The 11,839-nt window shown below is 44.7% G+C and overlaps 1 protein-coding gene and 1 non-coding gene across 2 annotated transcripts; both read left to right on the plus strand.

Annotated features, from left to right (window-relative positions):
- The first annotated feature begins 644 nt into the window (after window positions 1-644).
- On the plus strand, window positions 645-4,761 carry PNMA8A (PNMA family member 8A). Its single transcript, XM_063109863.1, has 3 exons — window positions 645-797; window positions 1,218-2,487; window positions 2,990-4,761. The coding sequence occupies exons 1-3, from the start codon at window positions 645-647 to the stop codon at window positions 3,010-3,012; spliced, it is 1,446 nt and encodes a 481-aa protein (XP_062965933.1). The 3' UTR covers window positions 3,013-4,761.
- Window positions 4,762-7,394: 2,633 nt separating this feature from the next.
- TRNAV-GAC (transfer RNA valine (anticodon GAC)) lies at window positions 7,395-7,467 on the plus strand. Its single transcript has one exon. It is a non-coding gene; the product is annotated as a tRNA-Val (tRNA).
- The last annotated feature ends 4,372 nt before the right edge of the window (window positions 7,468-11,839 follow it).

The following is an 11,839-nucleotide window of genomic DNA, read 5'->3' on the forward strand; positions in this document are numbered from 1 at the left end:
AGACCTCCAGATCAGGAAGGTTTTTATTAGTATTCCTGTTGTGCAGAAAAGGAAGGAACTCAGCTAAAGTTACTTGTCCAAGGATTGCACAGCTAGGACCCAGCATTGGTAGGTGTATTAGTGAGGGCCTGGCAGGAAACAGACGGCAACTCGAACTGAGTCCCTGAGGAGTGCTTAATTAACTATTAACAAAGGTGTTGACTGTGGGCAGCAAGTTGAAGAAATCAGCAAGGAAAGATTAGGCACTATCCCCAGGCCTGAAGAAATTTCTAGAAATTTCTGGAACCCAAGAGCTGTAGCTCAACAGGAGTTGTGGCTTTTGTTAGAGAAACCGAAGGGGATGAAGGCCTCTCTTTTCTCTTGCCCCCCGATTTCTGGTGTCTCCCAGGAGTCCCTCTGGTTGAATCCGACAGGAGGGCGGAGGATAAGACAGCTAGTTGGTGCAGCCGAGCCCTGGGCGCCCCCTACCCCCAGCCCACCCCTGTTCACAAGGCCCACATGGAGTAAGCAAGGGTGGAAATAGTGGCCTGGAGGGGCGATCGGAGAACATACAGACACTTCCACCGGGTTCCCTGAGCCCAAGTACAGAGACCGAGCGCAGAACGCACTCCGCATTCACTCCTAGCAACCAAAGGCTGGTTGCCATGGAGACCCCGGGAGCTGTGGAACCGAAGACCCGGCGCGACGGCGTGGGAGCAAGTGCGCAGGCGCGCGCTGCGTCTCCGGCCTCGGCTCGGCGCAGCAGCTGGGATCGGGATCGAGGCCTGGCGTCGCGTGACGCGCCCGGGCGCAGAGGGGTCAGACGGCCCCTTTCCGGCCTCTTCTGCTCGGAGCAGTAGCGCCGGGGTGGACGGAGCCAGCACCCGGGGAGCGGCTGCGTGCCAGCGGCCTCTCCTTGGCCTGGCTGGTCGGTTGGAGGCGGCGCTGCTAAATAAATCCCTGCCGGGTAGGCCGAGCGCCAGGCCCGGGGGAGGGGCGAGGTTAGCTGGCTGCAGATCCCTGGACACGTGTGAGCTCCCCGGGCCCAGGTTGGGGGAGGAGGGTCTCGGGAAAGCGCAAGGCCTCCTGCAGGCCAGTAGCGGAGGGGGCAGCTGAGATCTCCGAGCCTGGCTTTTTCTCTGGGAGAATGACCTCACTCTTGTCACCTTGCAGGATTATTATTTGGGAACTGCTGCAGCCCACGTCAAATTCATAGATTGTACTGCACGTGGCATTAGAGCCACCAGGTGTCCGAGACCATGGCGATGACCCTTCTGGAAGATTGGTGTCGAGGGATGGAAGTGGACATCCACAGGTCTCTTTTGGTCACTGGCATCCCAGAGGATTGTGGCCAAACAGAAATTGAGGAGACCTTGAATGGGGTCCTCTCCCCACTGGGCCCTTACCAGGTGCTGAACAAGATTTTTTTGAGGGAGGAGAATGGCAAAGCAGCCCTCATTGAGGTTGGCGAGGGTGTGAATCTGAGCGCCATACCCCGGGAATTCCCTGGAAGGGGTGGTGTCTGGAGAGTGGTCTGTAGAGACCCCACCCAGGATGCTGAGTTTTTAAAAAACCTGAATGAATTTTTGGATGCAGAGGGGCGCACCTGGGAGGATGTGGTCCATCTTCTCCAGCTCAACCAGCCTCCCCGGCCCCAGAACCAGCCCTCAGAGAACTGGGCAGAAGCTTTGGGGGTGCTCCTAGGAGCAGTGGTGCAAATTGTCTTCTACGTGGATGCTGAGATACGCAGCCGGGAGGAAGCTAGAGCTCAGGAGATGGCTGAGGAGGTGGCAGCCTGGGCTTCAGTAGCAAGGAAGAAGGTCAAAAAGGAGCCAGGGCTTGCTGCAGAGGAGGGCTCTGCTTTGAAGATGGAGAGCCCCATTAACTGGAACAACATGGAAGATGAGGGTGACCCTCCGAAACCTTTGGTTTGTAAGGCTGGAGCTAAGACTCGCTCCAGGAGAAAGAAGCAGAAAAAAAACCCCAAGCAGGAACCAGTGCCCTGGAAAAAACCCAAAGGCAACCATTCCAAGAGTTCGGCCTACTTGGAGGATCCTGAGGCTGGTGATGCTGAAAGCATGGCGATCTCAGAATCTGTCAAGAGCAACAAAAAGCTCACTGTGAAGCAGGAAGAGTCAGCTTTGAAGAAGACAGAGTGGGCCTGGAAGGCTCCCAGAGACCCACCTCAGGATGCCCTAGCAGAAGCTGAGAGCCCTGGAGGCACCTCTGAGTCAGACCAAGATGCTGGTCAGGAAAGCCCCCCAAAGAAGAAGGCCATAAGCTGGGCCTCGGCAAGGAACACTACCCCCATGAGGAAGAAAAAGAAGGTGAGCTTGGGCCCTGTCTCTTATGTCCTTGTTGACTCAGAAGACATCAAGAAGAAACCAGTTCCAAAGAAAGGGCCAGGCTCAAGACGGGCCCCTCGAGGCCCACCCCCTAGTGCATCACCAGCCTCAACATCAAGGGGTCCGAAGGTCAAGCCAGAAAGCTCTCCTCATGCCTCCAATGGTGAGAATGACAACAGAAGTGACTTAGAATGTGTCAATAAGTAGATGAGGTGGGAGGGACAGGAGTGGCTGGTGGGGGCAGAGGAGCCCAAGGGAGTGGTGGATCAAATGGGTGGTGAGGAGGATCCCAGTGCACTGGAGGAGGTGAGTGATACACCACTGAGGTTTTAGAGGGTGCGAGTCTGGACCTACCTCCTAGTAGTCCCTGAAGGCCAACTTGGGGACACCTGGGAGGGTAGGAGGTGGCAAAGCAAATCCACCTGCTGATCTTTTATTGATGAGCATCACTGTGGTTATTCTGCCACCCTATCTGACCATCTCCCTTGATAAGAACTTAATGGTTTGGGGATATATTGTTTGACAGGGTATGTGGCTTTAAGGGTGAAGTTCTTTGAAGGCCTGGTCGGGGATAGAAATGTTCAAGGACTGAGAAGATCCTAGAAAGTAAAGTATTTCCTAATGACACTTCTTCCTGCTTCCCCTCTTGTGCTGTTTTAATTTAGCCACAGAATCCAGAAAGTGTTAATTTGGGGGCTACCCATACCCCAGGAGTTCAAAGAAGACCAAGGAAGAAGTTCCAAGTCAGGAGCAAAGTTTTCTCTTGTCACTGAATGAAACAAGACTTTGGACTCTTAGAGACCCCGTTAGTAGACATCTGGCTCTCAGAGGTAAATGATAACACAAGGTCTTAGATGGGAGGCATGGGGGGAGGGAGGTGGACCTCTTTGCCTTTTTTAAAAACCAGGCCTGCCTTTTCACCTCCTCTTTGACTCACCTTCAGAGGCGGGAGAGTTGGTAAGTGGATTGGGAAAATTCTGGAACTGTTCATTCCCCATTATGCATGGGCAGGATCATTGTTATGCTCATCCATGTCTGGCCTTTCTCCCCCACTCCCTGCTTCCTCTTCTGGGTGGTCATCCATATCTGTGGGGTCTGGTGTTTGGAAGGGCAGGGCAGCCATTTTCTCCCTTGCAGCCTCTCTGTGCTGCCACCAGTGGGTAGGTTAAGCCAGGATCTTCAGTGCAGGCCTGGCTTCTTTCAGTCTTCAGCTTCTATCCAGAAGGTCCCAAGAGTTAGTTTTAAGGAAAAAGAATGTCTGCTTAGCCTTTGAAGCATTTGAGTTTTAGAGTCCATTAATAAAAATGGCACTTTGATTCCCATTTGGGGTGAAGCCCTCTCAGGAAGCCATTGGGGAAGGCGGGTAATTGGTAAGGAAGGACTCAGGCATTCCTAGGTTCCCAGCTCTAATTACATCCAATGTCACCAAACTGTCACCATCTTTGAGGCTGAAGACCACTTCTCATATTACGGTAAGAGGGGAAAAAAAAATCTTTAAAAAATTGCCTGTTAATTTCTGCCCTCTGAATTTAGACTCTAAATCAGACCAGACTTCCATGTCTCATGGCATGTGTGTGTGTGTACGTGTACGTGTACGTACACACGTGTAGGGTAAGGGGCAGGATCCCCAAGATCAGTGGTTTCCAAACTGTATCCTAGGGAGTCCCAAGGCGTCCGCAAATATGTAATCCAAATCTATTTTTCGTGTGTTTTAAAAAAAAATACTGAAAAATGACTACTCAAATATGTTGTAAACCAAACCAGTCTCTTCGAAGAATATTACCTTGTGTTCATAGGTTAACTTGTTTTTGTAAAGGTCTTGAATTAGTTTTTTCTGCCATCTCTTTTCATATAATTGAATTTCTTATAAATGTGACTTTGGTGAGGAAGGTTAGAAGTGAAAGAATTCAGTCCTGTGCATGTCCTATAACATAACGACCTGAAAGCAAGTTTCCTCTTGCAATTCACACACTCTTGTTCTGCTGTGATTCTTTAGCTGTGTGACAACAAGTAAATTTATTAATGTGCTGCACAGTAATATTCTATCTTAAAGTTTTAGCCTGTGTAAGTTTTCAAGGTCTCATTCCTGACTTCAGTTTTTTGTGGTAAATAATGTGAACAGCTGTTAGATGTTGTTAGTGATTGAACTTTAAAACAATTTTCTTGAGATGATTCATTTCAAAATCCTGGACGAGTCTAACTGAAGATGCAGAAAAAAAGAGAATGGTTTCCATTTGCAGCTACTCATCTGTGTGCATCAAGATTTTCCTTGGATGTGTGCGGAACTTAATACAGGAGTGAATTGGACTCTCAAGGTGACAAAAGCCTGCAACTGTCCAGCTCCTAATTTCATAATTGGGTTCATTAGAGCTTCATTGTGTTAACAAATTGACAGAATCCATGATTAGAAAATGTAAATGTATACGTGTAAAATAAAGTTTAGCAAAGTATCTGTTTAATCATTTTTATACGTGGAGATTATGTGGACTGCTTAATTTGAGAAAAGGGTTTTCCTGCTAAACAATACACACTCCCAGATCCCCAGCCAGACATGAGTAGTCATCAGAGCTTCAAGGATTGTAAATTTTCCATGAGAGAGGCCATTTATCCTCTTTGCTATAGCATTCCACCAATGTGAAAGCTTCTCCCGCAGATCTTAAGGTTTCTAGAAGTTTTTAGGATAGGCAACTGGTGATGTGAATTACCTGAAAGTGCTAGCTTATTTTTAAAAGCAGTTTGAAGATGAAAACCCTTCCTTCCCATCCCATCCCCTCAGACAGAAGCTGAGATCTTTTAGCTAAAAATTTAGTTTTCTTTGCCCAGGTTTCTCACTTGTTAGGGACTCTGGAACCAGGGTGGCCACTATCAGAGTCACCTGGAATCTTTGATTAAAATGCCATTTCATGTCCCCATCTGCTGAATCAGGATGTCTTGGGAGTTGTACCTGGGAATCTGCATCTTAAGCAATTTTTCTTTAGAATTCTAATACACACCTAGGTTGGAGAGCTATAGATGGAATAGTTCAGACTTGGGGGAAAGGAAGTATCCTTAAGGGGTCAAGGTTGAGGTTTTGTGAAAGGTGAGTGGAGATTGTCAGAAAGAGAACATGTAAAAGAGACCAAAAGAGAAACTGGGATTTGAGGTCAGGGGAGCTAATCAGGAGCTAGAGTCCACTCGGATCTGCGTCAAGCTTATTTATTGAGTCTTCCCTGCCCCCTCACCCCCACAATGAGAAAAATACCTCCCCTGATAATGGTCTGTCCCTGAGGTTACATCTAGGTTATCAGTAGACTCTGAAAGGCCCACATGGCCTGAAGTGAGGGGAATTCAGAGACAGGGTACAGGAGAACTTGGTTCTCTTCAAGGAAACGTCTCAGATAACCTCTTGTGCAGAGGGAGCATCCTGTTCAAGGGTGTGCCTGGGAGCAAGGCCCAGCCAGAGGGGCCTCCAGAGAGACAGCAGCGATTCTGGAGAGAGCTGCAGACACCACCAGGAGGGCCTGAAGGTGGTTTCCTTGTCCATCTATGCTGTCCTTTGACCAAGATTTATTGAGCATTTACTGTATGACAGCCACGATCACGACAAAGACTCCTGTCCTCCTGGAGCTGACATTCTGGTAAGGAGACAGAGCTTTCATGGATTAAAGTGGAGGGTGGTGAGTACGTGCTGATAAATAAAGCAGGACAGGGCCAAGGTAAGGGTGAGTGTATGTGAGACAGCGAGTTGACAGTTCTGTATGGTGGCTGGGGGGCCTCTATGGGGAGGTGGCATTGGAATAGACCTGAAGGGGGTGAAGCAGTGAGCAAGCAGTGAGAAGTGGCCAGGGGGATGGCATCCCAGACAGAGGAAACAGCACGAAGGGAGGTAGAAGGGTGCCTGGGCTGCTTGCGAAACAGCGAGGAGACTGCTGGGTTGGAGCCGAGTGAGCGAGGAACAGGTGAGCAGATGAGGTCTGGGAGGTCTTACAGGATGACGGGGCAGAGCCCCGTGCGCTTCACCAAGGACGGGTTTTGGCTTTAATATGAATGAGATGGGAGCTGGGGGAGGGTACTGGGCAGAGAGTTATGATATGAATGAGCTTTTCATAAGCTCCTTCTGGCTGCTGGTGGGGAGCAGACTGGAGGGTGAGGTGGAAGCTGGGAGCTCAGTGGGGAGGTGATGGTGGCTGGGGCAGGGAGGCCATGGAGGCTGTAGAAAAAGCTGCCTGGGGCTGGCCGGTGAGTTCAGCTGGTTAGAGCGTGACACTGATAACACCAAGGTCCAGGGTTACATCCCTGTACCGGCCAGCTGCCAAAGAAATCTCCTGCTTATTATGTGTACCGGATAGCAGATAGGTCAAGGAGAAAGATGTGGGTTGTATTGATTTACTTATCCACTTATTCATCAGTTTGTTTGTTTTTTTAGTTTTTCATTTTCAGGTAAAATAAAGAATCGATGTACAACGAAATGCACACAATAAAATCTCAAGTGAACTGTGGTGAGTTTTGACATGCACAGGCACCTGTAAACCCACTTCCCTAACAAAATAGAGAATAATAACATCATCCCAGAAAGTTCCCTTGTGCCCCTTCCCACTCAGTCTCTGTCCCCACCTCTCAGATGTGATGAGTCTAAGGATTTTCTCAATAAAAGCTTAGTTTTGCCTGTTTCAAGACTTCATATAAATGGAGTCATACAGTATATAGTTTTTTGGTGTCTGGCTTCTTTTTTTTTTTTTTTTTGCTGCTGTCCAGTGTGGAGATCTGGACCCTTGACCTTGGTGTTATAACACCACGCCCTAACCAACTGAGTAACCAGCCAGCCCGTGGCTTCTTTCCCTCAGCACAATGTTTTTGACATTCATGTGTGTTGTAGTATGTACATTCAATTTTTTTGAGGTCACTACTTTTTTTTCTATAAGTGTCCACGACAGGTAAGAAGAGTTCACTACTTTTTAAAATAAAAAGGTAATACATCTACATGTTTAAAAAAAAAATTAAACAGCAGTGAAAGGTCTGACCTGTGGCTCACTTGGGAGAGTGTGGTGCTGACAACACCAAGGCCACGGGTTCGGATCCCTATGCAGGGATGGCCGGTTAGCTCAATTGGGAGAGCGTGGTGCTGACAACACCAAGTCAAGGGTTAAGATCCCCTTACTGGTCATCTTTTAAAAAAACAAAAAGACCCTCAAAAACCCCCAGCAGTGTAGTAGAAGCCCTCCCTGCATTCATTTCCTTTTCTTGTAATTTGACTTGTTTTCCTCTGGGGATCAGCGCCTCCCTCTCTCAGACCTCCCATCTGACATTCATTCCCCCTACATGATGCGGAAATGTCACATGACTCTGGCCCGGACAATCAGAACATTCCATCTGCTAAGCCATAGGGATTGATCCAATGAGACTCCTAGATAAAGAAAAAAAAGGGATTTATAGGCTTATGTTACTGAAGTATCAGGGGCAATGGCTTTTCAGGTATGTTTGTATCCAGCTGCTCAAAGAAAAGCCTCAGGAATCAGGCTCCCTGCTGCTCTGAGCTCTGTCCTCTCTGTGTTGGTTTCATTCTCAGACCGGCCTCTCCTTGGGGTGACTAATGTGGCTGCCAGTAGAGTAAAGCTGTTAGATCCTTATAGCTCCCAGAAAAAGGGGGTGTGTTTTCTCATGGTCCCAGTCAAAGTCTCAGGGAAGAGTTCTGATAGGTTCAGTGTGGATCACATGTCTAGCTTCAAACCAGGGTAGCTAGAAGAACATAGTGCCCTGATTGGCAAACTTGGGTCACATGTCCCTGTGACAATGGGTACAGGTCCCTTAATTAACATCTAGCCCCTCCAGACTTAAGCAGAAAGGAGTGGGTTTTCAAAAGGAAGGGATGTAGAGAGGACAGAGTAGTTAACAAATGACTCCTATAGAGGTTTGAGACAAATTTTTAGTCCTCTAGTTTGGACTGGAGGCTTGGGGAGACTCCACAGGGCAGGCCCCAAGATAGGGACTGGAGGAGAGAGGTGGCCTAGTGTAGCGGGTAAGAGTGTGGACTCTGGTGCCAGCCTGCTTGAGTTTGATCCCAGCCTGTACTCTCTGCGTGACCTTGGGCAAGTCACTTCTCAGTTTCTTTATCAGTAATATGGAGCTTATCACATGTCAACCTCATAGAGTCCTTCCAAGGTGGGGAGAAACTGTTCTGTGATAGGTAAAGTTATGGAGCCTTTAAAATGTTTTATGACAAGCACCATAACTAAGGGTAAAAAAGAATGTTTTAAACAAGTTCTTATCTTTGGGGATGTGGGAGGAAGATTTTCACTTTGCCTCTTTTTTACCTTTTGCATTTTTAGCCACGCACATAAATTCTTTTTACTTCTATACATTATCAGTAGGGCTGTTGTCTGAGAGATGGAGTTGTAGGTCATTTTTTTTCCTCCTCAATATTTGCATTCTGTAACCTTAAGCACATTGACTAAGGTTGCCAGGATAACTCATTTTTTCTAGATATTTTGGAATAAAGAGTCTCCTTTGAGAACATATATTTGATATTGCATTAAATGTGCCATGGATTAGTAAATTGGTAGCTTTGTGCTGACTTAATTTTTTTTTTTTTTTTTTTTTTTTTTTTGGTCTTTTTCGTGACCGGCACTCAGCCAGTGAGTGCACCGGCCATTCCTATATAGGATCCGAACCCGCAGCGGCAGCGTCGCTGCGCTCCCAGCGCCGCACTCTCCCGAGTGCGCCACGGGCTCGGCCCTGACTTAATTTTTAAACCATAGCCTAAGTACATCCTCTCCAGCAAACCTGTAGAAGCCGTGGAACTTGACCACATGGCAGAAACTTCTCAGGCTCATCTGCTGCCTTTCTGCTCCAGTTTCACTGTGATAATTATGCGTGAACCTGAACAAATTTTGCTGGCAAAATCTGGCATTAGAGATGACTTGTGCATATTGTAAATTTGGGGTGCTGTCTTAATACCTCTTTGTTTATGAGAAAGAATGTGAGCAGTTGTTAGTATTAAAAATTTAATGATGAAACAAAAATCTACCATTACTCTTCCAGGCCTTAGGATCTGTTTAATTTGAGCATTTCCTGTGATTGCATGGTGAGTGGTTTAGCATTTTTACAGTTACAGGAGCCAAGAAAATTCCAAAACAGACAAAGAAAGAGGATGGGTCTTGTAGGATATTAAAAGACCTTATAAAAATATGTTGTAATTCCACAGTAACAGAGTAGTAGAACAGAACACATCCAGAAATAGACACATAGATTGGAAAAATCTCATTTAATGGTTTTGCAAATCAGTGGGAAAAGAGAATTTTTTAACAGTGTTGTGGCAGTGGGAGGAGGAGGGACCAGTTTCCCTTATAAAAGATGAATTCCAGATAGATCAAAGAATAAAATATAAAAAATAAAATTACAAACGTTGTAGGAGAAAACGTAGGTGAATTTGTCCATTGTTCTGGGATGAGAGAGGTTTTTCTAAGCAGGATACAAAACCCGACGACTATTAGAGAAGGAAAGTTAATTCATCTGTCAACATAAAAATTAAAAACAACCCTGTGGCAAATGTTACTATAAAGAAGACAGCTGACACAATTGGAAAATATTCCTAATACATATCATAGAAAAGAACTACTTTTTAAAAAAACTTTCTTGAGAGCTGATTCAAATGAATAAGTGGACAGTGAACAAACATAGAAAAATGGGCAAAGTGTAAGAATAGGGAATTCACTGGAAAAACATTACAAGTTAATTATGGGAAAAATTAGCTTAGCACTGAGATGGTAAGCTTGCTCACACTGAAATGAATTTAAATCAAAACGAGACAGCATTTTCCATCTGATGGGCAAACCATTTGACATGTATTTCATGCTGGCAAAAGTATTAGGAAAAGGTAGCTTCATAGAGCATATTTGCTTGCTTAAATTGATTCCAACTTTCTGGAGTTTTTATTGATATTTGACAATTACACCTAAACTTTTAAATGAATACTCGTGAACCCATGTTATTTTTATTTTTACAAAAAATCAATATGGGTGGTGCTACTTGGGTGGTGGGATTATGAATCATATATTTTTTATTTGCTTTTTTATATTTCCCTACATTAAAAAATATACCTCCACAGACATTTAAAAGCACACAAATGCATTATTTAATCTAAGCAACATTAGCCACTGGGCTCAGATTAACTCATTACCTCATAGATAGTGCAGTAATTTTTCTGTCCATCTCTGTTTATAGATTTGCAGTTTTTATAACTGCACGAGTGATTAAGAAGATTAGAGAGCTGTTCTGGGCTGTGCTAAAGTTCACCACAGGGCACATCCAGGCTGTTAAATTGCACCCAGGTATTCTGGGTCTACACAGCATGTCTGTCTTGCTCAATTAAATGTCAGGCATGGCTCTTATAGACCTGTTGGGTCCTGGCCCTTGTCCAGGCATAATGGCTATGTAATAGCAAGAGAATGCATGGCAGTTCTCAGCATGACAACGTGGTATTGAGTGTCATCTTAATGCTCAGTATAAGATTTGGCATTTCTCCTGTGACTTCAATGTTTTTTGGTGAAGAGAGTGAGGAGTTGGTGTTAATGGTTCCATTATGGGACCACATTTCCTGAGACTTCACTTTCAAGCTTCTGGAATCACTTAATTGAAGTGAATGAATCCTGGGTTTGCAAGGTGAGCTGTTGAAAAATTGTTACCACATGAGAAGATGTGGAACTTTCTAGAAAAAAGTGTTCTGGGGAGGGTTACCACCAACTCAAAAAATGTATGTGATACATAAAAATGTATATATACATATTTTGTATCTTTAATTCATTTAAAAAGATAGAGTCTATGCATTTAACCACTGAAAAGAAAGTGAAAAGATAAACCAAAAATTGAGAAAAATAAGAACAACACAAATAACAGACATTATTAACTTCCTTAATTTACCAAAAGCTAGTACAAAATAATAATAAGAAAAGACAACCTGGCAAGAAAGTATACTAAGGTGATGAACAGGAAGTTTAGAGAAAATAAATCAAAATGGTTAATAAATGTGTGAAAAGAAAGATGCTCAACCCCATTCTTGTTTTAAGAATCAAAAGTTAAAAGTAACGAATTATAGTTTTTCACCGATTCAGAATTTAAAAGTTGGATAAAACCCATTGCTGGTAAGGCTGTGGAGAAATGGGCATTGTCATCCACTGTTGGTAGGAAAGTGAATTTGTGCAATCTGGAAATAATCTAAATGCCTGTGATTTCAGGACTGATACACTATTGAACATTCTTATGACAAAATATCATCTGCTGATGTGAAAGGATTTCTAAGCTACCTTAGAGAAAATTCAAAAGGATGTACATACTAAGGTCACATTAGTTTAATGACAAGATTCATATATAAGTACTGGTATGTGAATAATCTATTTCTTTATAAGAATAAGTAAACAGTAATAAGAAACTCTAACTTGTAATTTTGGGGAGAGGAACTAGGGAAAAGAGGGAATCTCACTTTTCATCTTGTGCATTTGAATACTCTGAATATTCTAACTATAACAACAAATATATTTATT

The sequence above is a fragment of the Cynocephalus volans genome, chromosome 10, assembly GCF_027409185.1.
Source record: "Cynocephalus volans isolate mCynVol1 chromosome 10, mCynVol1.pri, whole genome shotgun sequence".
NCBI classification, from domain to species: Eukaryota; Metazoa; Chordata; class Mammalia; order Dermoptera; family Cynocephalidae; genus Cynocephalus; species Cynocephalus volans.